This window comes from Urocitellus parryii, chromosome 4 (assembly GCF_045843805.1).
Source record: "Urocitellus parryii isolate mUroPar1 chromosome 4, mUroPar1.hap1, whole genome shotgun sequence".
NCBI classification, from domain to species: domain Eukaryota; kingdom Metazoa; phylum Chordata; class Mammalia; order Rodentia; family Sciuridae; genus Urocitellus; species Urocitellus parryii.
Window position 1 is genome coordinate 9,198,046 of NC_135534.1, and position 27,940 is coordinate 9,225,985.

The window sequence follows — 27,940 nt, forward strand, 5'->3', positions numbered from 1 at the left end:
CTTTATTTCATTAATTTATTTATATGTGGTGCTGAGGATCAAACCCAGTGCCTCACCTGTGCTAGGCAAGCGCTCTATCACTGAGCCACAACCCCCAGCCCAGGTAAATTTTAATTAATATTGTAAATGTTTTCAAATATTCATTAATAATAGATTTAAAAAAATACTGTATTAATCCCCCCCCCAAAAAAAAAAGAGGTTAGAATGATCTTCTTGCACCTGTTGTTTTAAGTGCCTTTAAGTTAAAATAAAGAACAGGATCTATACACACACACACACACACACACACACATCCACACATACATATATATTTATTTTATTTACACTGTCACTTTTTAAACTATACTTCTCTAGAGGAGATAAGTAAATCGATCCCAACACTTCAGTGTGCTGTGTATACAAAGACCAAATGCAACACAACCTGTGGTTACATACTTGCAGCCTCGGGTCAGAAGAGGGCGTGGAGAGAGAAGGCCCGCTGGCCGGCCGGAGCGGGAGGCTTCCAGCTGTCAGTAGGGGTTGGGTCAGAGCTCGGCCAGGCTGTCATTAGCCAGTCACAGGGGGAGGGGCGGGGTGACCTCGCGCTGGCCAGGGCTCTGCGGCCCTTAAGCCGGTTCCTTTGCTGCGGCCGCTGGCCTGCCTCCCAAGTCCGCCAGGTGGGTGGAGCGATTGTTTCTGGGACGACAGGACAGGTGAGAAGCTTGGGTGCCTCTCGCGGTCCCCGAGGGCTGCCTGGGAGACAGGAGTTGAGTGGAGCGGGAGTAAACAAGTCCGGTGAGCAGCCGAGCAGCTGCGGCCGCCCGGGGATCGCGGGGCGGGGACCGCGGGCGCCGAGGAGGGGGAGCCCCGAGGGCGGGTGCAGTGGCCCCGTTGGCGTGACAGTCGCCGCTGACTTTCCAACCCCGAGCGGACCATTCAGGTGAACCATCCAGACCCCTGCAAGGGACAAGTCCAGTGCAGGGCTTGGAGGGTCCGACCGCAGTCTGGGGGGGGGCGGTCAGGTGGTTATTCCGAGGGGTCAGCGACGAGCCTCGCCAGGGCTCCAGGCTAGAAGCCGCTGGCTTCTGGGGTCTTGAGGACGCTGTTTCTTGTTGGTGGCCTAATGCATACCTGCTCCCCTTTCCTCAGGCATTAGGGCCACTGAGAAGTGAAATCCAGCCTGACATCGAGGGTCCACGTCGCGAAAGAAGATGCGCGCGCCCATTGTAAGTGTGGGGGCCAGGGAGCATGGGGACCAGGTCGTGTCTTAATGGTAATTTGTTGAGTCCTCGTGCCTGGGGACTGTTGGAATTTTCTCAGGACTTCTCGTCCAACACGGGGTCAGGTTGGGGGCTGCCCTGCCTGAATCAGCCCGAGTGGAAGGCAGGACCCTCGGGAACAGGATGGCAGTAAAGGGAGAAGTCTCTCTCCATTAAGGACTAAGGGCTGCCTTTCTGGTCGGACAGGCTCCTGGGCCTCAATGTCTGAGGCTGGACCTGCTGCGCAGGGGCCTCCCCCAGTCAGCTGACTGCCGGTGACCAGTCCTGCCAGCACATTCCTAGTCCCGCTGTTGGTCTTTCTAATCTGTGATGTGGGGTAGGGGGCTTTGCGGAGGCTTCCCGTCATCCAGCAGGACCCAGCAGAGTGGTTAGAGAACAGATTTTTGTGATAGGTCATCAAGTACCTCGCTGGGATTTCTGTACCCCAGAAAGAATATCACTTAAAATTTAGGAAGTGCTCTGAACAATACTTGGCACACATATTGAATGCCCGACGGTAATTAGTCATCATCATTATTATTTCAATCCAGGTAAAGAGCTGGGCATACCTGGCATGTGTGACACTTTTTAATATCCCTCTCCTCCAACAACATTACTTTCAGCAATAGTCATAATATGAATGATAATAGCAGCCAGAAAAGAAATGTGGACAGTGAACATTTTCTTTTATTGGACTTTGTGTATGGAATCATGAGGTAAAAAAATAAAAAATGAAAAATAAAGGTAATAGCAAAAAAAAAAAAAAAAAAACAAAACCCAAAAGAGTAATGGATTAGTAGTTTTTAGTTACATTAATGTATTTTTGAAAAAAGGGAAAATTTATTCTTATATGAAGGTTGATCACAGTAATGAAAAATTATAATGCTATAATTTCTGTTTTGGAAACTTCTGAAAAAGTTGTTTATGACATTGTCAAAGTTTATTTTCTTTGCATATTCATATTCAGTATTCAGTATAGCTAGATTTCTCAATCCATCTTTGCTTACAGTTGATTAAAGAACATTTTTTTGTTAATTTTAATTTGGAAAGCTGCTTTCACATGAAACAACAGTCAACATTAGTTAGGAAAAGCCTTAAACTTTAGGATTGGTTTGACAGAGAATTGTAAAAATCCCATTTATAATAAAACTCCAGAAATTGTAATACTGTTCTTACTTAAAAAAATCAGTTCTAGTGGCTTTTTAAAAATTTTTATGTTGGCTGGGGATGTGGCTCAAGCGGTAGCGCGCTGGCCTGGCATGCGTGCGGCCCGGGTTCTATCCTCAGCACCACATACAAACAAAGATGTTATATCTGCTGAGAACTGAGAAATAAATATTAAAATTCTCTCTCTCTTTAAAAAAAAATTTAAGTTTTTATTAATTTTAATTTTCTTGAGACAGAACCTTGCTCTGTTGCCCAGGCTGGTCTTGAACTTCTGTACTCAAGTGATCCTCCTGCCTCAGTTTCCTAAGTAGCTGGAACCATAGGTGTCACCACCACGCTTGGCTTGCTTCTAGGGGCTTTTAATGTCCCCCCATTCAAAACATATTCACTAAAACGTCTAAACCAGAAAATTCACCATACGTTTTTCTTTTATGTGGCAAAATTCCCCCAGTTTTTCTTCTTGTGCAAAAATCAGGGAAAATGACTAAATGCTCAGGAACCTTGACATTTCTTTCATCTCTAACTCTAGAATGAGAGTCTAGTTCTTGGTCACTCTTAGTTTCTTCTGGAGACCAGACTGTTTTGTTTTCTGTTTAAACATAGGGAGATTTAAACAACTGTAGGGGTTGGTGACATAATCTGTGTATGAAGTGAACTTGAACTCTGCTGAGCTGTTAGGAAACCATCGAAACAGACATGTGTGCCGAGTCTGTGTGTGTTGGGGGCTGACGACATAACTGTGTGTTCTCTGATTTAACTTCCATGTTGGTGGTACAATTTTTAAAGATTAAGAAATTCAAGTGTGCCAACTGAAGGTGATGATGATGATGATGACGATTAAATCTCAACAGTAACTCAACTCTCCTCTCCAGTGGAGAATGGAAACTGATCACCCCTTCCCTTAGGCCCAGCCCAATGATTCTAGCCATCCCACAACAGGGCGGTGGAGGCAGCAGCAAATCACTGTTCCAGGGCCTGGGGAGATGCTGAAGAGTGGAGACTTGAGGCCCATCTCTGTGTGTTCCAAATTTGCTAGAAGGTGTGGGTCTTTTCCTTTCTTCTCCTCCACCCACCCCATCCTGGAGTCTGGCTTGTTGACCCAGCCGCTGCAAGGAAACAAAAGCCCAAATTGAAACTGAAACCCAACCGAGGCCTTTTAATGTGAAGAAGGGATTCCATTCCCCGAATCCAGACTCCCTGTTTCGCTGCTGTACCGCCTAAGCTTGCCAGGTGTTCTGGAGCATCTCTGCAGACCTAGTTAAGGTGCAAAGGGGAGAAGAAAGGAGAGGGGACTTCTCCAGTTGATTTGGGGCTTCAGGTCCTTGAAGGGCTTTCTGTGCACTCCAGAGGGGCTGAGAGAGGCTCAAGGAGAGCCACATGTCCCTCCAGGCCATAAACCTCTGCTGAGAATGTCTTATGTGCCAGGTGGAGGCTGGTGAATTAGACGGCGCCCTAGTTGTCGGGCTGGGCATGGAGCTGCTCATGCCTTCCCCTGGCTCCGTCCAGCAAGTTACAGTCATCCCATACACACGCTGCTCTTCTGGGGAGTCTGGGAGGCGTGTGGGAGTAGAGACGGGAGCCGTCTTGAGGGGGGAATGGGATTTTTGCCAGGTGAATGGCAAAGGGCAGGTCTAGAGAGCAGCAGTGCAGAGGTGAGGCCCCTCATGGGAGCCGAGCTGTTCTGGGATGTCAGCACCTCTCTGAGAATTAGTTACACGTGAAGAACTTGGCCTTTTTTTTTTTTTTTTTTCTGATACTGGGAATTGAACCAAGGGGCACTTGACCACTGAACCACATTCCCAGCCCTATTTTATATTTTATTTAGAGGCGGGCTCTCACTGAGTCGCTTAGGGCCTCGCCATCACTGAGACTGGTTTTGAACTCATGATCCTCCTGCCTCAGCCTCCAGAGCTGCTGGGATTACCGGTGTGCGCCACCATGCCTGGCCTTTTCTTATGATGTACCTATTACGTGTTACCCATACATTGGATTTCAGGCATAAAATGAAGAATACCAGTTACTCTCTAAAATATTGTGAATTCTAATAAAATTTATGTAAAATATCTGGCACAATTTGTGGGTGTCCAGGCTTTCAAAGCCGCGGGCTTTCCACTGAACCGTGTAGCCTAGCGAAGGCACACTGGAGGAGTTTCCCATCTTCCTGTGTGAGGTTCCAAGTAATCGGACCACCTGGTGTACACTTTCCATGTTTGCAGGTTTAATTTCCAAAAGAAGACTTTACTTTTTGTTTCCTTTTTTATATTCCTAAATACCATCGTGTGAGAGCTGCGGTGACTTCCGGCACTGCTTCCTAGGAAGCTGAGAGACCTGGGATAAGTTAGTTCCCGTCTCTGGGCCCAGTTTCCCGGTCTGTACAATAGGGCTGTTGTAAGGACTCCTTATGTGAAGACCCCAGCAGGGCCTGGTGGAGGTGGTGAGAGCCAGGCACCCTGACATGGGAGAGGGAACAGCCTGGGGGTTAGTGTGGAGAGCCTGGGAGGGAAGATGAGTTTTGCCTTCTTTTTCTAGGAAGCCTGTGACCTTTGGGCTGCTGAGCTTGGACCTGGCGCCTGTTGCAGATGCCACTGTTCCACCCTGACGCCTGGGAGGCCTGGGCACAGGGCAGTGAGGGAAGGGGCCATGTGTCTGGCCAGCTCTTGTTTAACTCTCATCCACATTTTCTCCGGGCCTGATGCTGACAAGTCCAGGCAATCAGGCCCCTTTCTTGTTCCCCTTCACCCACCTCTCCTGCTTCAACACAGCCAGAGTCACCAAGTCTGCCTCTTGTTGGTTTAAGTGGCTTTATAGTGTTCACCCCATTATCTCAGTTATTCCTTACACAGACTCTGCTGGATGGGTATTAATAGTCCTGTTTAACTAGAAAGCTCAGAGAGGTTAAGTGATTCCTGAAAGTCACACAGCAATAGAGCACAGAGAGGCTCAGAGGAGGCCTTCCAAGGGTGGTCTGGGTTCTGCTTCTCCGGATGCAGCCTCAGACTGATTGATGCTAACTAAGCTCCCCATGGGTTTCTTTTCCCAAAAACCTTGGCAAAAAACTCCCAGCTCTCTGCTGGAAAGTCCATTCTATGTTCCACTCAGACTTCCCTCTTTATCATAAAATTCTAGACTTTTCCCCCAGAGTGTCAAAAGTGAAAGAGGCATGGTGAGGGATTTTCACATTCACCCCAGATTGTGGTTGAGCAGAAAGTTGGGGAGTGCCTCTGAGCCTCACAACCTCTAGCTGCTTCCTGAGCTGACTTTTCTAAGCAAAAAGAACCACCACACCCTCAGACCCGGTGGCAGCGGAAGCTGCCATTTACAGCATCCTGCCTGAGCTGAGCGTCTTACAGCTATGGCCTCATTTGAGGCTCTGGACGATCCCAAGAATCAGGTGCTGTCAGTGTCCTGGGTTTACAGCTGAGGACACGGGCTGGGAGAAGCCGGTGAGCGGGCCCGGGGCTGTACCGCTAGTAAGTAGCGGAGCCTGGTGAACTGGGAGCCCTAAGTGTAATCACTTGATGTTTCTGAAAATTTAATCCATCTAGAAAAAACAGAGAAGTTTAAACATTTTCCTACTTTCTCTAGTTTTCATAGTCCTGAAATATTTCATAAAGAAACACAAGCAGCCGGGAGCAGTGGCACACGCCTGTAATCCCAGCAGCTCGGGAGGCTGAGGCAGGAGGATCTTGAGGTCAAAGCCAGCCTCCGCAACAGCAAGGCTCTAAGCAACTCACTGAGACCCTGTCTCTAAGTAAAATACAAAATAGGTCTGGGGATGTGGCCCAGTGGTTGAATGTCCCTGAGTTCAACCCCTAGTAGCAAAAAAAAAAAAGAAAAAAAAAAAGAAAAAAGAAAAAAAAGAAACAAAACCCCCAAACCCTGAGAAGACTTTGGTGCCTGGATGGGTTAAGATGCTTCCTGAAAATGGCCTTGAGTGAAAGAAAAACATTATATTTGTTTTGTTTTACTCCTTGGCTTGGAAATTGTTCTAGACGCGCCCTCACGTTCCACCCCGGCCTGCTGGTGCCCACAGCTGGGGTCTTGTACTGAGTCAGTGTCACAGAGTGAATGGGGTCATTCTGCAGGACTGTGACTGCAGGGGGTAAGTCTGCCAGGCTGTCTCCTTTCTTCTTGCAGGAGGTGGGAGTAGGCTGGGGTGCACATTCCAGCCTTGCCACTTTGGGGTGACTCCCCCCACCCCGCCTTATTACCCTGCCTGTGAAATGAGGCCTGTGCACCATCTCCTCCTAACTCCCCTTCAGACATCACCTGTTCTGAGTCTCCCTCTGAGGTGCACAGGGGAATCATCCCGGAACTTGAGGCCTGGGCTCTGACCCCGGGATCCTGCTCTGGCCACACCCCAAGAGCCTCTGAGTCTCCCCCACCACAGCGCAGGGCTCCTCTGGATCCGGCTGCCCTGCCTCCCAGTCTGCCCCACCCCTGTGGACTGGTCTCTCTACGGGCCACTTCCTGTCCACTGCCTTCTCTGAGGGCAGTGCAGTGTGTAGGACTTGGGTGTCCCTAGATCTGGGTTCGAATTCTGTTTCACCACCGACAAGTTCCACTTCCTCTTTTCAGACGGCAGCAGGAATCCCAGGCGGCTTCACTTCCAGTTCTTCTCCCTCACTGGCGCCCAAGCCCACAGCAGCCAGGCTTTCACCTCCAACTCTCAGAAGGTCGCGGGGCCCTGGTCCCAGCACACTTCCTGTGTGTCAGACTTTCCAGGCAGCAGCCGCCCTGGCCTCTCCAGTGGCTCCTCACAGGCCTTTCTGCCCAGCCTCCCTGAGCCCGCTTGTCTGCCCCCAGCTGCCCTGGCCAAGTGCCTTGGGGTCATCTGACTCCTCTTTCCCCCACACCCCTCCTCATCGGCTGTACCTTCAAAGTGGAGGCGGCCGCCAGGACTTCCGCCCAGCCTGTCGGAGCTGTCGCCCTGGTCTCCATCTTCCTCCTCATGCCCCGTGTGGTCTCCTCCAAGGGCAGCAGCCAGAGGGACCCTGTGGTGGGTCCTGTCTCTCCGTGTTCCACACCTTGCAGGGGCCCCTGTCAGTCAGGGTCAAAGGCCTTAGAGCGGTGGCAGGTGCTGCACTGCCACCTCTGTGGCCCTATGACCCTCTAGCTGCCACTCTTGCCCTCCACCCTCATTGCTGGCCTTCTTTTCTTTTTTTTTCTTTTTTTTTTTGGTACCAGGGATTGAACTCAGGGGCCTTAACCACTGAGCAACATCCCCAACTTTATTTTATTTAGTGACAGGGCCTTGCTAAGTTGCTGAACTCAAGATCCTCCTGCCTCAGCCTCCCGAGCTGCTGGGATCACACGCATGCACCACAGGGCCCGGCTGATGATTTGTTTATTTAGTAAGGTTTTTTTTTTTTTTTTTTTTTTTTTTCTGTCTTTCTCCCTGTCCCTGAATGACAGCTCCATGAAGGCAGGCATCTTTGCTTTTGCTCATAGACAAAGCCCAGGTGTCTGGCGCCTGGTACACAGCTCATCGAGTACCTGGGGAGTGAATGAGTAAATGCATGAGTCCCTTGATCCTCCAAGGCAGAGGTGGGCACCCCCAAAGTGAGGGGATTCTCAGGGATATTATTGGCCACTTAATTAATTGGGATTTGTTAAAAATGTGGGATGAGCTGAGCATGGTGGTCCTGTAATTGCTGTAATCCCAGCAATTCTGGAGGCTGAGGCAAGAGGATCCCAAGATTGAGGCAGTCTCAGCAATTTAGTGAGACCCTGTCTCAAAATAAAAATTAAAAAGGGCTGGGGATATGGCTCAGTGGACAAGCGCCCCACAGGTTCAATCCCTGGTAACAAAATAATTAAAACAAAACAAAACAAAAACCCCAAAGGTGATTCTGCATGTTAGCAATCCGTTCTCCAAACCCCAAAGGTGATTCTGCATGTTAGCAATCCGTTCTCCTGTCATCCATGCTGGGGAGGAGGAGGCAGGAACCCAGGACATGGCTACGGATGGTAATTTATAGGGAGCTGTAAAGGTGCATCTTCTCGCTCTTGTCCTTACCTTGGACTCCCTCATTGCTTGAGCTCTTAAATGACTTAAAACAACAACAACAACAACAATAAAATTTGAAGATACAGTACAACAGAAACAAAAAGATGGACGTATGTTGTGTGATAAAGCAAATGCGGTATCAGGTCTATAGATGTTCATTTAAAATCTTCCTTCACTTTTAAATACTTGAAAACTCAAATCATAGGTCTGAAATTTTTTTTTTTATAATAAAATGTTGGGAAGTGTGTTATATACTTGAAAATGTGACATAAAATCTGGAAATTTTTGGAGAAACGAAGGATCACCCTTAGCTCTCTCCAGAGAGAATGTCTTTTAGGATGTTGAGAGAGATATTTATCTATTTCAGCAAATAAATTTCAACAAATATATTAAAATATATAAACATATGTATATATTTATGTATATATGTGCACATATATATTTGATCTATCTAAATACCTGTATCTTTCTAATATTTTTGCTTTGCATGTGTGTGTGTGTGTGTGTGTGTGTGCGCATGTGTGTCTTTTGGTACTGGGGATTGAACCCACTGAACTACATTCCCAGACCTTTTATTTTTTAATTTTGAGACAGGTTCTCATTAAGTTGCTTAGGGCCTCTCTAAATTGTCCAGGCTGGCCTTGAACTTGGGATCCTCCTGTCGTAGCCTCCCAAATTGCTGGGATTACACTATACCTGGCTATGTAATTTTTTAAAAAAAATTTTTATTTTTTGGCATGACAGTGTTTGGATGAATTACCCAAAATCAATTTTTGATTGATTGAACAAACACACTGATGTTTGTTCAACCCTGGTTTTTTTTTCCAGTTCTAAAATGAATACATGCTTATTTAAACATTTTTTAAAAGTAGAAAATAATTCAAAAGAAAATTAATGCCTCTAATCGGGACAAAGTTTCATGAGGTTTTAGTAACATACGATCTATATTTTCCAACTAAAAACTACAAGTTCATCAACATGAGGGTATTTTCCCATTTAAAAATCTTAAAAAAAATTTCATTATCAAAGTAATTCATACTGGAAAAGTTCAAACAAATCAAATTATAGCACATAAAAGTTTAAAACTCCTTGAATCTCAGTCACTTACTGCAATGTATTTTTGGTGTGTTTCCTCGGATCATAATAGGGTATAATACATTTTAATTATAAATGCATTTTAAGCAAAGATGGAATAATAATGCCTTCCAAATTGCTGATTTGGATGATTTCCATGTCTGCTGCTGTGACCCACCTTCTCCCTTAACCCCCATTTGTGTTGTTTTCCATGATGCATTTCAGAGGCCAGGGATTGCCCTCAATTTGCTTGCTAAGGAAAATGCCTGTCACACTGCCTTTGTCACTGTGCTTTTGTGGGGAGATAAAGGCTTTTTGTGGTGAAATCCCGTGGGTGAGCAGAGTCTCAGCGGGCCATTGTTACCGTGTGCTGCTGCGTAGGAGGGTCACTTCACTGTGCAGCTGGGGGTCCCCTGAGCCCTTCCCTCGGAGTAGGCAGCCTGTTCCTGTGTCTGGGGGCGCTCTGCTGAGAGCAGCCTGGTGTCACTTGCCTGGATTCCTGGGAGAGCTGCGGGGCCTTTCATGACAGAGGTTGGCAAACATTTTCCGTAAAGGCCCAGGTAGTAAACGTTGCAGGTTTTACAGTTTAGAACGTCTCACCCTGCTGTCGCAGAGAGCAAGCAGCCGCAGAGGGAAGGTGAATGTGTGAGTGCGGTCACGTTCTCACAGAGGATGACATTTGAATTTCCTGTGTGAAAAGATAATTCTCTTTGGACTCTTCCCCAGCTACTTAAAACTGTAAGAAACATTTTGAGCTTTCCTGCAGGCCATACCAAAGCAGACAGAGGGCCAAATTTGGCTCTGGACGGTAATTTTTGTACCTTTAAATTGAACACATGAGGTTTTGAATTCTTAATTATGACTCAGCAGGGCAGGCGTATGTGTGTCATTAGGTAATTGCTTTTCTGATTGGATTTTGGTGGAAGAGGGTAAATTATGCCTATCCTTAGTTCATGGCACCCTGTCTTCTTGGGTCCCTTCTTTTTTTTTGGGGGGGGGGTACTGGGGATTGAACTCAGGGGCACTCGACCACGGAGCCACCTCCTCAGCCCTGTTTTGTATTTTATTTAGAGACAGGGTCTCACTGAGCTGCTCAGTGCCTTGCTGTTGCTGTGGGTCTGTGGGCCTTGAGTTTACTTAAGTGATGTTGTGTGACCGAGTCCAACCTTCATTTCCCAGTAGGCACCGTTTTAAAGTCCCTCTGGGGCTGGGGTGCACCTCAGGGGTAGTGCACTTGCTTAGCATGTTTGAGGCCCTGGGCTCCATCCCTAGCACCTTGAGACCCCCCCCCCCCCATGTTGCCCTGTGGACATCAACTCCCTACTTTTAACTAGGGCATAAGACTCCATACGGGAGTCCTCTACTTTTTTTTTTTTCAATATTTTTTTGATTGTTGATGGACCTTTATTTTATTCGTTTATTTATACGTGGTGCTGAGAATCGAACCCAGTGCCTCACACATGCAAGGCAAGTGCTCTACCGCTGAGCCACAACCCCAGCCCACGAGTCCTCTACTTTTTACTTCTTATTTATTTTGGGGGTGCTGGCATGGAATGTGGGCAACCCCTGTACTCCTAGGAGCAAGCAGGTCGGAGCCCCTCACCGTGTCTTCACCGTGTGGAAGGCGGTGCCGGTTCAGATGGCAAAGGACAGAGTGGTTGGAACCAGGTGCTGATGGGCCTGTCTCCAGAGGTCCTGGGGGGTGGGTTTCCTTGATCATTAGAGTCTTATGATTGGCCTGGGCCGCAGAGGCAACCCCACCCCAACTCCGGTCAGAGTGGGAAACTCCCCACCCCCAGCGCACAGCACAGGTCTGACCCTGGGGTGTCAGTGATCTTGAACCTCTCTGAAGTTTTCTCAAACTCTACCCCATGTTCCCCTAACAGGCAGGGACTTGGGAGCATCTACAGCACCCTTCCCACCTTCTTCTCACACACACACACACACACACACACACACACACGTTCACGTGTTCACACACATGTCCACTCACGCATGCTCTCACCCACTGCCTAGGCTCCACCCACTCACCTGAGCCCTCACGGCACTTCTCTTTGTGCTGAGCAGCCAGGAGCACCTCATTGCCTCGGGCCCATCCCGGTTCTCTGTAGGGCCCTTGGCCATGTTGGGGTGCCTCTGGGGATACCCTGTAGACTGGACAGCCTCAGGTGGCAGTTCTAGTCAAAACAACCAGTGACGGTAGCCTGACAGTCTGTGTGTAGTCAAGACATGGACCTGGGGATTAGCCTGCCTGACGTTGAGTCCTGGCCATGTCACTCACGAACTGTGTGGCTTTGTGCAAATTCCCGCACATCTCTGAGCCTTATAGGAGATTTCCTCCCTTATAGATGGGGTTCAGGATAGACAGTTCTCACCTTATAGGATGGGTGCGTGGACTTATTGAGGCATGCGTGTGAAATAAAGTGCTCAGTTCAGAGTAACAGTTCATTTAAAATATTCCTAGAAAGAGTCACAATGAGAGAGATCCAGATAACCAACCTTTCTGATTTGCACTTTGTCATTTGTAAGGTCAGGGTGGGTTTTGTGGGGAGGCAGCTCCGTGGTCCCTGCAGGACTGGAGCTCAGGCTTGTGAGGTGGACCAGCATCAGACTAGCAGGGCAGGGCTTGGGACACAGGTCCTGCTGACCTGATTGCTGGGAACTGCCGACTCAACCCTCCTGACGGCGCCCCACCCCTGGTTCCAAGGTCTCATGCCACCACTGACATCCCTCTTCTTGCTTTTTCCAGCCAGAGCCCAAGCCTGGAGACCTGATCGAGATTTTCCGTCCTTTCTACAGACACTGGGCCATCTACATTGGCGATGGATATGTGGTCCACCTGGCCCCTCCAAGTAAGGGCACCCGGGCCTCTGCTGTGCTGGGCTGTGCTGGGCCTAGGGGCTGGGGAGAGGGGGATGGGAGAACCACACATAACAGGGGGCTCCAACTTCCTCCTTGCTCCCCAACTGGGGTTTTGTTCCTGTTAACAGAAGGCAGGCAGGCAGTTGGGAATGGGGCAGTGGTTCTTGAAAAGGGGCTGAAGAAGCATCCAAGGAGGCAGCTCTGCTTTTTTTGTGTGTGTGGGGTGCTGGGGATTGAACCCATAGCCTTGAGTGTGCGAGGCAAGCACTCTACCAACTCAGCTAAATCCCCAGCCTGGCAGCTCTCCTTTTAAGCAAAGACTCCTGGAAAGAACGCAGGTGTCCGGCAGACAGACTTGGTTATGAGTTCATTTGGGCTTTCCAGCCTTGGTTGGTTTATTTGTAAACTGAGGCTAAGAAACACTTACCTTTGAGTACGGTGGTGAGAATTCCCCACCCCCTTTCTTAAATTTTTTACTTAAACTGGGAAACAACACAAATATAGCCAAGCACACAGATGCAGTGGAGGGTAAGTCAGTGAACTGAAAAAAAACCATCTGCCATCAGAGTTGGCCCAGTTTTTGGCCGCTTTGAACAGAGCTGGTGTGGACATTCTTGAATGTGTCTTTTGTTCATCTCTTTACTCTTAACTAATGGCCTTAATTAATGGAGTAACCAGAGCGGATGTCCTCTTCCCCACCCCTGATTAACCAAACCACCAGGCTCTGTATGAGCAGAATCTGCATCCAACTGGATGGTTCCAAAGGGTACGTCGGTCATGCCACTCTCTCCTTACAATTCTCACCCAGTGACTCAGGTGTAGCATGAGGAAGGCCCAGGGTGCCATCCCTGGCACCCCAAAAGAAAAAAATCCTCCATTGGCCTTTCCCTTATCTGTAGAACCAGATTCCGATTAACCTAGAAACGATAGTCTGTCCTGTAGACGCGGGGCCTGCCTCTCTGGGCCTCATCCTCTCTCTTCCTGGGCCTCTAGGTGGCAGCCACGGTGGCTTCCTTACTGCCCCTTGGGCCTGCCACACTCTCCACTGGGACTTAGGGCCTGGCAGCCCAGCTGTGGCTTCTGTGCCTTTAACCACCATGCTCTGCTGCCCACTTGGACATTTCTGTGTCCAGTCACGGGTTGTTTGCCAATCCACATGCCCTTTCTTACTCTTTTCTTTAATAGAAAATGTGTGTTTGCTCAGCATTGGCCCAGCAAAGTGAAGTCACACGGGCAGACCCCTCAGGCCGTCAGTGATAGAGCCGGAATCACTCACAGGGTGGCACCGAGGGGACAGAGATTAAGGAAGCCCTGACCTAGGTGTTGCTGCTGTCATGCATGTCGCTGAGAGCTGGTACCTGCTAAATATTGTGCCACGTGCCCGTGGCTTGCCTCACCTCGTCCCAGCCCTGTTCCCCACCCCACCTGTGGGCTGCGGGTGGGTGGCTGAGCCTCAAGGGCGCAGCCTGTCTACACAGGAGGCCACCTGGCTCTCATTTACCTCAGTGACTCTCCAGCACCACCTCCTCTGACCACTAACTTTGAATTCCTCTGACTTTCTAAAGATCTCAGGGTTGTACTCAGGGCAGAGGGCTGTTGTCCTTTCTGGAAAGCCGAGCAGAGCAGGATCCGGAATCTGATTAGCCCTTGCTGCCACTGCTTGTTGCTGTCACATGGTGTCACAGTTGAAGGCTGGTCCTGCCCAGTTGAGGGGGGTACTATTGCTGCCCCTGGGGGGCCTGATTCTGGCAGGGCTACAGAGGCTCTTTACCGGTGGGCTTCCTCTTGGGGTGCTCCTGGGCTCCTGCGTCCACCTCTTGGGTGCACACATACTTTTCCAGTGACTATGCCCAGTGCATGCCCCTGCCCATGATGCAGGTGGCTGGATTGGGAGGTGCTGGGTCTGTGCTGGCATCAGCTCTAGCCTCTGGGCCTTGGTCAGGACTGCTGGTGTCCCTAGGGGCCCTCCTTAGCCTCACACCTAGGGAAGCAGCCATGGGGTTTTGGTCCCTTTGCTCCCAGAAGGTGGGGACTGCTCTGAAATCAGTCAACTTTTCTCTGTCCTCAGTGTCCTGAGGTCCAGGAGTAGTAGCCCTGATGGAATCACAAAAGATTCACACTCTTCTCTAAGAAGAAAAGGTGTGCTCAGAGCTCAGATTTGCATAATCAAGAGGGCCAGTTAGTTGTCAAGGGCACAGAAAACCAGCTTCTCTAGGCTCACAAAAATTATCATAAATCCTGGAACTTCACTAGTCCTTACTTTAGGTAAGAAAACCAGGACACAGAGACCACACGCCCTCTCCAAAGCCCTGCAGTCATGTCTGGACCCTTCTGGTGCCAAGGGCAGATGCTCAGCTGGGGACAGTTCTGATTCTCTGGGGCCCTTTCCTGGGCCTCTCCTCTGTTTCCCCTTTGTGGCTCCTCAGGTGAAGTGGCAGGAGCGGGTGCGGCCAGCATCATGTCCGCCCTGACGGACAAGGCCCTCGTGAAGAAGGAGCTGCTGTATGACGTGGCCGGGAGAGACAAGTACCAGGTCAATAACAAGCACGACGACAAGTACTCCCCGCAGCCCCCCAGCAAGATCATCCAGCGGGCGGAGGAGCTGGTGGGGCAGGAGGTCCTCTACAAGCTGACCAGCGAGAACTGCGAGCACTTTGTGAACGAGCTGCGCTACGGAGTTCCCCGCAGTGACCAGGTGTGTCCTCAGCCTGTGTCCCCCTCCCAGGAACCAGGCCATTCCCGGCTGACAGTGGCTGAGCCTCAGTGTGGGGGGAGAGAGAGGGCCGAACCAGACAACACAGCAGAGATGTGCTTCCTGTCCTCAAGGGTGTCACAGTCCGGGTGGGAGGACAGTCAGACATGGTGGCAACGCAGGTCAGTGCTGTTAGGGGCGTGATGGCCAAGAAAGGAAGTCATGGCCATGGTGGTCAGCCTCATTCCTGAGCCCTCCCTGGTGCCTGTAGCCTGGAGGTTCTATTATTCCCGCTTAACAGATGGGAAAACGGAGGCTTCCAGTGCTTCTGTAACTGTATGTGGCCGTTCATTTCATCAGACAAAGCTCTGTTGGGTCTCCAGACCTGCACCTGTCTTTTCCTTGGAGTCAAATGGGCCTACGCCGATGAATAGCAGAGGGGGCACTTAGCCTCCTTGGGCTTACCAGTGGCAGTCTCCTCAGCCCTGCCGAAGTCCAAGAGGGGGTCCAGGAGGCCCCAGGGCATCCCAAGGGATGGCACTCAGCACAGCTGTTTACTGGGGCTAATGGTCTTCAAAACAGTGTCCTGGGCTGGGGATGTAACTCGGTGGTAGAGTCTGGTTTTGGCCATGCCCGCTCTCTTGGGTCTCTTTTTCTCCTTCCTGTTCTCCCCACCCCCCACCTTGATTGCTACTGCCTGCCCCCCTTTTTGATGAGCACCTTCTTGGAAAAAGTTCTTATATGATTGTTGATGCAGAAAAATATGATTTTTTTTCCTTCAATGAATGATGAGGTTAAAATCAGTCTGGTGGTTCATTTTTATTTTTTGAGATCCATTCCTTTTTTTTTTGGGTCAGGGTGGTGGTCAACGGCATGGGCTCCTGGAGTCAGGCCGACCTGGGCTGGATCTGGGGCCTGGCTTTTGTCAGCTGTCTGACCTTGGGAGATTTGTTTGACCTTGAGAGATATAGCCAAGTACCCCAACTTGAGTAAAGAGCAAGTGATAACGGATCCTGGAGGATTTCCATAGGAATTAGCTTAGAAGGTCTTTCTGCTTAGTGCAGAGCTGGCTCAGAATATGCACGTAAATTGTTGTACTAGTGGAGTGGTCCTGCTGGTCTTCACCTTGTTCTTTTTGCCTGGTTCCCCTGTGCCTTGTCCGCTGGCCTATCGGGGCCACAGTGACTCGGATGGGGAGGCACTCACCAGCGCCACCTACAAGGATCCGTCTCAGCTTTCTCTCAGACGCTGCCAACAGCTGTACTTGCTGCATTGACCCCCAAAGTGGTTGGTAGCTTCCTGTTCCTGTCTATCATGAGATATGAGATGTCTTCCAATGGGTATCTTCATATTGTTTTTCTCAACTGGTTGGGTTATTACTGTCTGTCAGCTGTTTATACATATGTTAAGGCTGATTCATACAGAAATCGAGTGGCAAGTGCATGCTAAGTAGATTGCTGCTTGTGTGTGGGGTGGACTCCCAGGTTACTTGGGTTGCAGTCTGGCTTCCACTTCCCTGAGAGTTGATAAAAGACATCAGTGTGCAGGACCATGCGAGGAACTTCACTAGGACCTGGATGTGGCAGGTTCCAAAGGTGATGCAAAGAAAGAAGGGGTCTGGGGGGGATGGCACTCAGCACATCTGTTTATTGGGGCTAATGGTCTTCAAAACAGTGTCCTGGGCTGGGGATGTAACTCGGTGGTAGAGTGCTTGGCTAGCAGGTGTGAGGCCCTGGTTTCCATCCCCAGTGTGAGTGTGTGTGGGGGAGGGGGGCAAGAAAAAAGCATTCGACTTCTAAGTACCATGGCTGTCATCCGGGCACGCCCTTCGCCAGCCTCCTAAAGATCCCGGGCACTTCTCTCCTGCACTGATGTTTTTATCCTCTGAAGCTCACATCTTTCTCTCTCTTGGTTTACTTCCTTGTTTTCGTTGGACTCGTTTCCCTAATTGTTTATTGAAAAATAGTGCATTGTGAAAAGAGCTCGGGTGCCTACAAATGTCTTTGGTTTGCCCTCACATTTGATTGACAGTTTGGCTAAGTGTAGAACTCTAGGTTGCAAATCAATTTTTTTTTTTCTAGAATTTTGAAGGCATTGATTCACTGTCTAGATTTTGCTATGGTGGCGGTGGAGTCAGAAACCATGCAAATTCTTTTTTTTTTTTTTTGGTACTGGGGAATGAACTCAGGGGCACTGGACTACTGAGCCACATCCTCAGCCCTATTTTGTATTTTATTTAGAGACAGGGTCTCACAGAGTTGCTTAGCATCTCGCTTTTGCTGAGGCTGGCTTTGAACTCACGATCCTCCTGTCTCAGCCTCTCAAGCCACTGGGATTACAGGTGTGTGTCACTGAAACCGTTCTATTTTTGAGCCTTTAAATGTGGCTCATTTTTTTTCCCCAGAGCTATGGAATCTTATCTTTTTTTTCACTATGATATGCCTTGGGTGGGTCTGTTTCATCTATTGTGCTGAACACTTGGTGATTTTTTTCAATCTAGAAACTCCTTTCTTTTAATTCTGGGAAATTTTCCATTTTGACTTCTCTGGGACTCCTGCTCTTGGGATGTTGGACCCTGGATTGCTCTCCTGATTGTTTTATCTTCTTTTTCCTGTTTTTCATTTGTTGATCTTTTTGGATTAGAAAACTAACATTCATTGGCAGATTTAGGTATAATGAAAGTTTCATTTTTAAATGTAGCAATGATTATCAGCATGAAAAAGAGAAACTTACACTTAAAAGATTCTGTGTTATCATTGCTGATATTGCATAAAAGTCAATCATGTATGATTTCCTCTTCAGGTAAATTTCCCTATATCTACATATCAATAAACTCCAAATATAGATTACAATACAACCTTGGGAAACAGCAAGATTCTCCATAAAATCAAGGGTGTACATTAGGAAGATTTGCAAAATAAATCCTAATCATCTCATTTTTATCTCTTCTTGGGTTCTATTAATAGAATAATGGACAGATCCACAAGTTTCTGTAAGTAGAACATTTTTCTTACTGCCAAATTGTTACACAGTTTAGTAAAATATGTATATCATTAGGCACAAATGATATTTAGAACATTTAAATGAAATTTCAAATCTTGAGATAGTGAAATAACCAGGAAACATTTTTTCACCATTTCTTCTTTTTATAAACGATAATTCTACTCTTGTTGCGAAATGAAACAACACGAACTGCACACGTCACCCTTTTCTTCATGTGGCTTTAGCCTCAACTGATCCATCCAAGGGAAAGAGGCCAACATAATGACAGTGCCACAGACCAATCCACTTAATCCACCATCACAGAAAGTGCAACCAGAATATAATATAAAACCAAGAGAAGTGCCACCTGTTTTGTTGCAAAGATTTCCTCTTCACTTTTTTGATCTAGGATGTGGGTTTCTGAACCTCAGTGGCTGTCGACAATTTTGGGCCAGATAATTCTTCCTGACTGTGACACCAGGAGCATCCCACCCCAGACCAACAATGTCTGTAGGCATTGCCACATTTCTTTCTGGGGCAAGATTGTTCCCATTTGAGGAGCCCCAGCCCAGGGGAGTCATGACTATAATACCTGCTGGTGAGCCAAATTGAAATGTAACCTCCCCAGGTGTCCCTCTCACTAACGATGGCCAAATTAGTAAAAACGGGAAAAAGTCCAGCTGCATTTTTCTTCGCAAATGCTGTCAAAAGCCATGACTGTCCCTGTCATTGACTCATGAAGGCATTTTTGTTTTTAAGAATCTGATGAGTCATTATCTGCACTGGCTCTTGGCAGCAGGTCAGATTTCTATCAGCAGAGTACTTCGGACTTATCTAACTTCCCAGGGGGAAAAAAAAAAAGTGAAGCAATGGATTTAAATGAAAATGCATTCTGTGCCTTACGTGCCTAAAAGCATTCTAGGAACAGGGTTTTCTACTTTCTATCCACTTAAAAATACTTGCGCTTCACAAAGTGTATTTTAGTAAATCTCTGTAGAGAAGCCTTTGCATTGAGTTATACTAAAAACAAACAAAAACAAGCGAAAAAACACCTCCACCAACTCGGAGCTGTACTCACAGTGAAGTCTAGTCTGAATTAGATAAAATATTAAGATTGAAGATGTGGACAGTCCATCTGGATAAACTGTGAGGTAGGACTTTAACGTTACTGTAAAGAAAGGCCAATTTCTCTTTTTTAAACTTTTTTTCTTTTTTATTAATTTTAAAATTTGTTTTAATTAGTTATACATGACAGTAGAATGCATTTATGTACTTTGATATATCATTCATAGATGGGATATAATTTCTCACTTTTCTGAGTGTATATGTTGTAGAATCATATTGGTCATGTAGTCACATATATACCCAAACTAATAATGTCTGTTTTATTCCACTATCTTTCCTGTCCCCACATCCCTTCCCCTTCCCTCGCATCACTTCCCTCTACCTAATCTAAGGTAACACTATTCTTCTCTAGTCTCCCCTGCCACTTTATTGTGAATTAGCATCTGCATGTTAGAGGAAACATTTGGCCTTTGTTTTTTTTTTTTTTTTTTTTTTGATTGGCTTATTTCACTTAGCCTGATATTCTCCAACTCCATCCATTTACTGGCAAATGCCATAATTTCACTCTTCTTTAAAGCTGAGTAATATTCCATTGAGTAGATATACCACATTTTCTTTATCCATTCATCTATTGAAGGACACCTAGGTTGGTTCCATAGTTTAGATATGGTGAATTGAGCTGCTATAAACATTGATGTGGCTGCATTACTGTATTATGCTGATTTTAAGTCCTTTGGGTATAAACTGAGGAGTGGGTAACTGGGTCAAATGTTGGTTCCATTCCAAGTTTTCTGAGGAATCTCCATAGTGCTTTCCATCGTGGTTGCACTAATTTGCAGTCCCACCAGCAATGTGTGAGTGTACCTTTTCCCCCACACCTTCACCAACATTGATTGTTGCCTGTATTCTTGATGATTGAAGAAAGGACAATTTCTATACATATATTTTATAACTTTTTGTTTTATAAACTCTTAAGTCTATATCAGGTTGCTTTTAGAATAGCACTACTCTTTTCTGCTTTTTCTTTTCTTTTTTTTTTTAAAAAAATGTTATTGTATTTTTTATACTATTTATTTATTTATTTGATGTAGTGCTGAGGATAGACCCCGGTGCCTCATCCTTTCTCCGCAAGTGCTCCACCACTGAGCCACAACCCCAACCCCTCCGCTTCTTTTTAAATCCACTTCAAACATTGCTCAATGTGAAGGAAGCATAGTAGAATTTCCTTTTCAAGAAACGATTTAGACATCACTAAATCTGGATTCAACTCAGAAGAGCTATGTCACATAAACAGCTGTCAGTAATGATAGAATCTCAGTTTGACCACTTGGGGAAAAAAAAAAGATAAGATTTCTTAACATTTCTCAGGAGAGATAATTTTCTCTTTGACAAGATTCTGATTTAAAGACCTGTGATCCACCTCATGTAGCCCTTTCCCCATCAGAATTCCTGTAGCATGAGCCAGGGCTGGGTGGACCCCTCTGCAGTGCACAAGAACATTATCAATGGCATCTGCAGGTGGGCGTTGATTCGTGGACAGATTGTTTTCCTCAAAAGGTCTGGCACTCTCAGGGCCACTAGATACCGCTTTCTTGTATTTAATCACACTTTTTGACTATGTACAAAGCTGGAGCACAAACAATGAGGATATTGTTGTTTTCCCTGACCACGTGTCTTTTGTATGAACCAGCTGCATTGGCATTTGCTCTCAGACCATGAGGTTCTGTAAAGAACTGGGGCCATATTGTTCCTCCGGCATCATCTGCAGGTCATTTCTCCCTCCCTGACACAAGAGCTCAGCAAGGAAAATACTGGACGCAAGTGACGGTCTGCAGGCTTCCTGGCAAGGTAACCCGCAGAACCACAGCTGCCACAAAACCACAAACCTATGTCTGATTATGTTTTAGAAGAAGGGTGAGGGGCTGGGTTGTGGCTCAGTGGTAGAGCACTTGTCTAGCATGTGTGAGGCACTGGGTTCAAATCTCAGCACTGTATATAAATAAATGAATAAAACAAAGGTCCATGAACAACTAAGAAAGAAAGAAAAAAGAAAGAAAGAAAGAAAGGTTGAAAGACTGACCAGCAGTCAAACCTCTGGTTGGTAGCTCCATCAAACTTTTCTAACATGAGTTCTGGCTGCTGAGAACCTCAGTTTTAGGCACTTTGTGTTGTTGGTTACACTGGTGTTTGCTGATGTGCACACAGCTATGATGGACATGTTTATGGCCCAGATAAGTCTGAGCGGCATGAAACAAACAAACAAGCAAAAAAACTACTGCAGCCCTCAAATCCGTCTCTACATTGGTTATACAGGATTTTTTTTTTATCCATACTTATCTCTATCCATCCATCCATCCATCCATCCATCAGGGTAAGCTCTCTGCTTCGAGTAGCAATAAAGCATTGGCCATCTCATGTTGGGGTGTAGGTTTTATGTGCTAGGTGCACATTTTCATCCTTTTTGTTTCTGAGTTTCTTGGTGTGCTGTCTTCATTGAACTTCTTGGCATGAAAGATACAATGTTTTCCATGGCAGCTCAGATTCTGCTTTAAGAGACTGGCTTGGTTTTAGGGTGAGTTTTCTTGATCCGTTTGTGACACTCTTTCATGCCTTTGGTGGGAGAGACTACAGTTTTGTTGACTTGGGACATGGAGCCTTCACTGGGGACAGTTGGTCTATATTGGGACCCTTTGCTGTCCCTTTGCATTGTCTCAGGGGCTGATGGCCCTGTAATTGGACCCTGGATGATGCCAGAAGTAGGGAGACTGGACTCTCTCACTGTGGCTCATTGATCTGGATCATTTCTATTCAGTTTTCTTGCTTTCAGTGTTGCTGCTGTGCTATACAACAGTAAGGATGACATGGATGGGAGGACACTATGGCTCAGAGACTGGAAAAAGTCGGGGAAAGGGCCACCAGATACACTGAACCTCTAGCCAAACTGCAAATGAGGGCAGCAGACCTCTGCCTGGCACTGGTTTCCAAGCTTGAGATCATATCCGAGGCACTCACTCGTAGAGGTTCCTGATCTGCATTGAGTCTGAAGCTCTGAGTGCTACTGGGCTCGTGTCCTGCTGCCACGGTTCAGTCAGCAGCAGACAGTCAGACCGTCCTCCAGTGTCACCTTCACAGTGTTTTGTACACCAACCATATTTGAATGCTGAGGTGAAAGAACAGCTGTACTAAATTCGGTTACTGAATAGACAGACTCCTGAAGTCTGACATGTCAAGCACATGTTGAGTGGATGTTTAGGCACTGGAGTTAAACCCGATTGAAGATCAGAGGTCAAAGGTAAATGGGGGTCTGGGTATATAGCTCAGTTGGTAGAGTGCTTGTCTTGCATGCATAAGGCCCTGGGTTCAATCCTTAGCACCACACACACAAAAGAAAAAGGTAAATGGGAATGTTTTAAACAGAGGATGAGTCTGAGGTGTGTGTATGTGTGTGCATGTGTCCGTCCTCTTAAAGCAATGACCCATTACTGGACAAAGCCAAGGTACCAGAGCAGTAATCAATTGCTTCTGGGTCTGCATCAGCACAGCTGTCTGTGTTATGAATTAGCAACAAATGGGCTGGGGATGTAGCTCGATGGTAGAGCACTTGCCAAGCTTGCTAGAGGTCCTGGGTTTGATTTCCGTCATGACAGACATGTCAAAAATTTAGCAACGTTTTCTTGTGGCCCTTTCCTAGGATGCTTAAATGCTTGTCTTCTGAGATGGATTGTTTTTGCATTAATTGTGTGATGATTTCATCATTGCTTTTCTTGCCTTTCTAGTGTTGTAGACATAATGTTCATGCTTGAAGTTTTATTATGATAAAGTATTGTATCAAATTCCTGGGCCTCTTTATTTCCTTTTTTTTCCTGGAAAAGTTTTTAAATTAATTTTTTTGGCACCACAGATTGAACCCAGGGGCACTCAACCACTGAACCACATCCCCAGCCCCATTTTGTTTTTTATTTAGAGACATCACTGAGTTACATAGTGCCTCAATGTTGCTGAGGCTGGCTTTGAACTCGAGATTCTCCTGCCTCAGCCTCCAGAGCTGCTGGGATTACAGGTGTGCACCACCATGCCTGGCTCTATTTTTTTATTTTATATATATATTTGCTGGAGGGGGCATGGAGCGCACCGGGGATTGAACTCAGGGGCACTCAACCACTGAGCCACATCCCAGCCCTATTTTGTGTTTTATATAGAGACAGGGTCTCACTGGGTTGCTCAGCACCTTGCTAAATTGCTGAGGCTGGCTTTGAACTCATGATCGTCCTGTCTCAGCTGCCTGAGTCACTGGGATTACAGGCGTGTGCAGCAGTGCCCAGCATGAATTATTTCATTTTTAATTTTTTTCTTCCCTATTTCTTTTTCTGGAATTTATATTATTCAGATGTTGGGCTGGTTGGATTATTCTCTATATTTTTAAAATCTTGGCTTCTATTTTCTTCTGAGAAATTTCTCATCTTTCAAGTTTCCTACTGAGTTTGTCACTTCTATCATATTTTTATTTTCTATGAACTGTTTTCTCAATTTCTATTATTTTTATAATACTGTGTACTTATTTATTGAATGCAATATGTCCTCTGTTCTCTATTAATAATTTTTTAAAAGTGGTTTCTTTTCTAGATATGATTTATTTCTCCAGATGACTTTTTTTTTTGGGGGGGGTGAGTACCAGGGATTGAACTCAGGGGTACTTGACCACTGAGCCGCATTCTTCAGCCTTATTTTGTATTTTATCTAGAGACAGGGTCTCACTGAGCTGCTTAGCTCCTCACCATTGCTGAGACTGGCTTTGAACTTGAGATATTCCTGCCCTTGCTTTCTGAGCCGCTGGGATTACAGTCCTGCACCACCGTGCCCAGCCAGATGACATTTTAAAATGTTTGTTTTCCTCTCTGTCTTTAATTTAGGTGTGTGGTACTTCTTATGATTAAGGGTGGATGATTACTACCTAACAGAAGCTCTCAGTGAATGGGGGTGGGAAGTACTTCATTAACTTTGAGTTTCATTGTGATGAGATCCGTGTGGGCTTTTTGAGAGCTTCCAGTATTGCTATCTTTTGCTCTACTACAATTTCTTTATTCATTCATCTCTTAAGGGGAAACCTGGTTTTGCGCCATAGTTAGCTAACGTGAATTGAGCTTCTATAATCATTGATGTGGCTGTGTCACTATATTATGCCCATTTTAAGTCCTTTGGATATGTATTGAGAAGTAGGATAACTGGGTCAAATGGTGGTTCCACTCCTAGTGTTTTGAGGAATCTCCACACTGCTTTTCAGAGTGGTTGCATCAATTTGCAGTCCCACCAATCATGTATAAGTGCACCATTTCCCCTGCTTTCTCACCAACATTTACTGTTATGTATTCTTGATAACCGCCATTCTGCTTGGAGTGAGATGAAATCTCAGCGGAGTTTTAATTTGCATTTCTCTAATTGCTAACAATGTTGAACATTTTTAAATTTATTTGTTGACTGTTCATGTTTCTTCTTTTGAGATATGTCTGTTTACTTCCTTTGCCCATTTATGGATTTTTTTTTGTGTTAAGTTTTTGAATTCGTTGTATCTCCTGGAAATTAACACCTACCTGAGGTGCAGGCGGCAAAGATTTTCTCCTATTCTGTAGGTTCTCTCTCCATGCTCTTGATTGTTTCCTTTGCTGTGAAGAAGCCTTTTATTTTGATGCCATCCCATTTGTTGATTTTTGATTTTACTTCTTGTGCTTTAAGAGTCTTGTTGAGAAGTTGGTTCCTGAGCTCACATCATGGACTGTTGGACCTACATTTTCCCTAGTATGTGCAGGGTTATTAGTCTAATTCCTAGGTCTTGAGTTTTGTGCAGGGTGAGAGACAGGGGTTAAATTTCATTCTACTAGGGCTGGGGATGTGGCTCAAGCGGTAGCGCGCTCGCCTGGCATGTGTGCGGCCCGGGTTCGATCCTCAGCACCACGTACAAACAAAGATGTTGTGTCCGCAGAGAACTAAAAAATAAATATTAAAAAAAATTTCATTCTACTACATATGGATTTCCAGTTTTCCCAGCACCATCTGTTGAATATGCTATTTTTTTTTCTCCAATGTGTGTTTTTGGAACCTGAGTCTAGTATGAGTTAACTGGATTTATGTGGGTTTGTCTTTAATTTGGGTTGTTCTGGTTAGATCAGAGATATTTGGCTTAGTGTTTTCATCACAAATTGTAATTGCTATTAAGCCACACACAATTTTTGAACTTTTAATTTTGCAATAAGTATTATGGCTAGAATTATTTACTGAAAATTTTAGTAAAATGTGTGAATGTTTGTTTCTTTATATATTAGCCTTACAGGAGTAAATGAATCTGAATAGATTTCTGTTGAAATCTTCCGTGTGAACATTATTGTCGTTTTTGTACTAAGTTTAACCATGAAATAAAAATGATTTTTATGCATAGATCAGAATTTAAACATAAAGTTTTTTTTTCCTTTAAAAAAAAAAAAAAAAGAAACACAAAGAGCATCTCCATGCCTGACTGGACCAGGTGCTGGTCCGGTGAGGGGTGAGGTCACTGTTCTCTTGCAGGTCATATTTTATTGTGTTGTCAATAACAAGTTCCTGACTTCACATTCGCTTCAAGAGCTTCCCAGTAGCTGGCCAGTATTTTGACCATTCTGATGTCATCTCCTTGTCCTTTCCCCACAGTCACCCGCTGAGGATTTATATTCTTTAAATAGCCACAGGATGAACGGAGTTTCTCACTTTCGGGTTTCTGTGAAGTCCAGGCCAGCTGGCTACACCCACTGATTCTTTCCCCATCCAACTCTCTCCTGGGCTCTTCCAACATTTGTTGGTTGGTTCCTGAGTTTGGTGAAGGGAGACCCAGGGCATGGAGGTGCCCTGAGCCGCAGGATCCTGTGGAACGCACAGCTTGTTCTGGATTCCTGCCACTAGAGGCCGACTCACCCCTTCTCTGTTGCAGGTCAGAGATGTCATCATGGCAGCTGGCATCGCAGGAGTGGGCTTGGCAGCCGTGGGCCTCATTGGAGTCATGTTTTCAAGAAACAAGAAACAGAAGCAATAAGTTGAAGCGACTGTCAGGAATGCCTGTATACTCCAGAGGGTCTTGTTTTGCTAGAGAGTTTGGGGTTTGGTTTGTGGATTTCATTCTGATTTCTAATAACGCTTATTTTCACAGAATAAAATAGAGCACAATAAGAGAGGATTTTATTGGGGGAAATGCAGCACAGCACTGACGCTTGGTATGAAGTCCATGTAGGGACGAGCTGGACTGTGTTCCAGGAGACTCCCTTCCGTGATTTTCTCTCTCTCTGAAGATTGTATTCTTTGCAGAAATCAGGGGCTCACTCCGGTGTTCTCCCGAAGGGGAGTTCTGGGAGTCAGGACACACTGCCTTGTCTCTTCTGCCTCCTCAGTGCTTTGGCTTCCTCTCCACTTCTGCTTGCCATGACTTCCAAGCCTGGAGTCCCATATTCCCACCCGCCTTCTCTTCCCGCCTCAGCTTAGCATCCTCTTTGCCCACTTCGGGCAGCTCTGTACTCCCAAGTGCAAGTTCCTGAGAATCTGATTGGCTCGGCACCACCCAGCTCAGCCTACTCATTGGCTGCCTTTGGGTCAGGTAACTTCCATCAGGCCAATCAGCCATGCAGGATGGCCCAGGGTCACATGGAACAAAGGCAATCTCAGAGCTTGGGGAGTGGCTGGTCCTGGCCCCCTACCCCTCCCTGCTGCCAAGTCCTCGTGGGAAGGGCTTGGATAAGGTACCACCTTCCATTGTTGGTCGTTTGACATCTGTTATGGCTTAATGGATTTTGTAGATGTTCAGAGTGACCTGTTCTCTGAAGGGGTTGTTGTGGGTTCTTTGGAAATACTGCTGGGGCGGACTGTCCTTCCTTCTTAAGGGCATGCTGCCTTGTACTTGCTTGGAATGTTTCCTTCTTTGCCCCTGGTTGTCTGGGGACCATCCTATCCATAGCAAGTCTGGACAGGATTTACAGATGGCCCCAGGGCTATTCCCTCCTGCCTTGCCCACCTCTGGTGCAAGATAAGCAGTACTCTCAAGGACCAGTGTTGAGAGAATATTTTGTTTCCAGACCAGTTTCCTTTCTGACTCAGCCCTGTTGATGATGTGTCTCATTAGAGCTCACAAGCTCCCCAAACCTAAGAGACAGGCCAAACTCAAAACGTGGGTCTCCTTAAACCCTTTTTCATGTGGCTTAAGATAAAAGGGAAACACAGAGTGTAACTTCCAAACTAATAATGAGGGGATGGAAAAAGAATGAGGACAAACTCAAGCAAAACAGAACATATGCTCTTCAATTTTTAAAAAGTGAAAAATAAAGGAGGAAAATTTACATACAAAAAGTGGTGTATGGAAATAACTGGATAAAATGGAGGAGCTAATTCCAAATATATTGATAATCACGGTAAGTATTTTGCAAGTGAACTAAACTTGCAAAGTAAAAGACAGACATTACACTGGATTTAGAGATGAGTCTACAAATACAGTTCATAAAAGACATACTTAAAATATAAGAACACAATGACTGAGATGAAAAGGATGGTCATTTTGGATAAGATAGGCACTCTACGTTCCTCTGAAGGCTGGGTGCACAGAGTGGGGGTGAGGCTGAATGGAGGTTACAGGAAAGTTCAGACTCAAGGGCCAGCCAATAGCATTGGTACTTTTCCAAGGCCTGCTTGGCATAAATTTGGACCAACAGTGTTGGCCAAGAGCTGTATAAACCCCTGGACTAGTATACTCCAATGGCAACTCACTATCGGGTCCCCTCTTGTCCTGCGAGAGTTCAGTCTCTTTTCTTCGCGTTTTAATAAATCTTACTCTTTTTCACTCTG

General features: G+C 46.2%; 1 protein-coding gene across 4 annotated transcripts; it reads left to right on the forward strand.

Moving 5' to 3' along the window:
* Positions 1–549: 549 nt before the first annotated feature.
* Plaat3 (phospholipase A and acyltransferase 3) lies at positions 550–27,940 on the forward strand. 4 transcript variants are annotated; one of them, XM_026414423.2, is made up of 5 exons: positions 550–656; positions 1,129–1,205; positions 12,239–12,341; positions 14,778–15,046; positions 26,046–27,940. In XM_026414423.2, the coding sequence occupies exons 2-5, from the start codon at positions 1,191–1,193 to the stop codon at positions 26,145–26,147; spliced, it is 489 nt and encodes a 162-aa protein (XP_026270208.1). In that variant the 5' UTR covers positions 550–656; positions 1,129–1,190; the 3' UTR covers positions 26,148–27,940. The 4 variants fall into 4 exon arrangements, with proteins under 4 accessions (XP_026270208.1, XP_026270207.1, XP_026270210.1 ...); XM_026414422.2 differs by having other exon boundaries at positions 551–692; XM_026414425.2 differs by lacking the exon at positions 550–656 and adding an exon at positions 691–774.

What these genes read in the sequence shown, in the direction of transcription:
- Plaat3 (XM_026414423.2), top strand. An exon ending in GGTCCACCTGGCCCCTCCAA is followed by an intron (nt 12,342 to 14,777) that starts GTAAGGGCACCC and finishes GTGGCTCCTCAG; the next exon opens with GTGAAGTGGCAGGAGCGGGT. An exon ending in GAGTTCCCCGCAGTGACCAG is followed by an intron (nt 15,047 to 26,045) that starts GTGTGTCCTCAG and finishes TCTCTGTTGCAG; the next exon opens with GTCAGAGATGTCATCATGGC.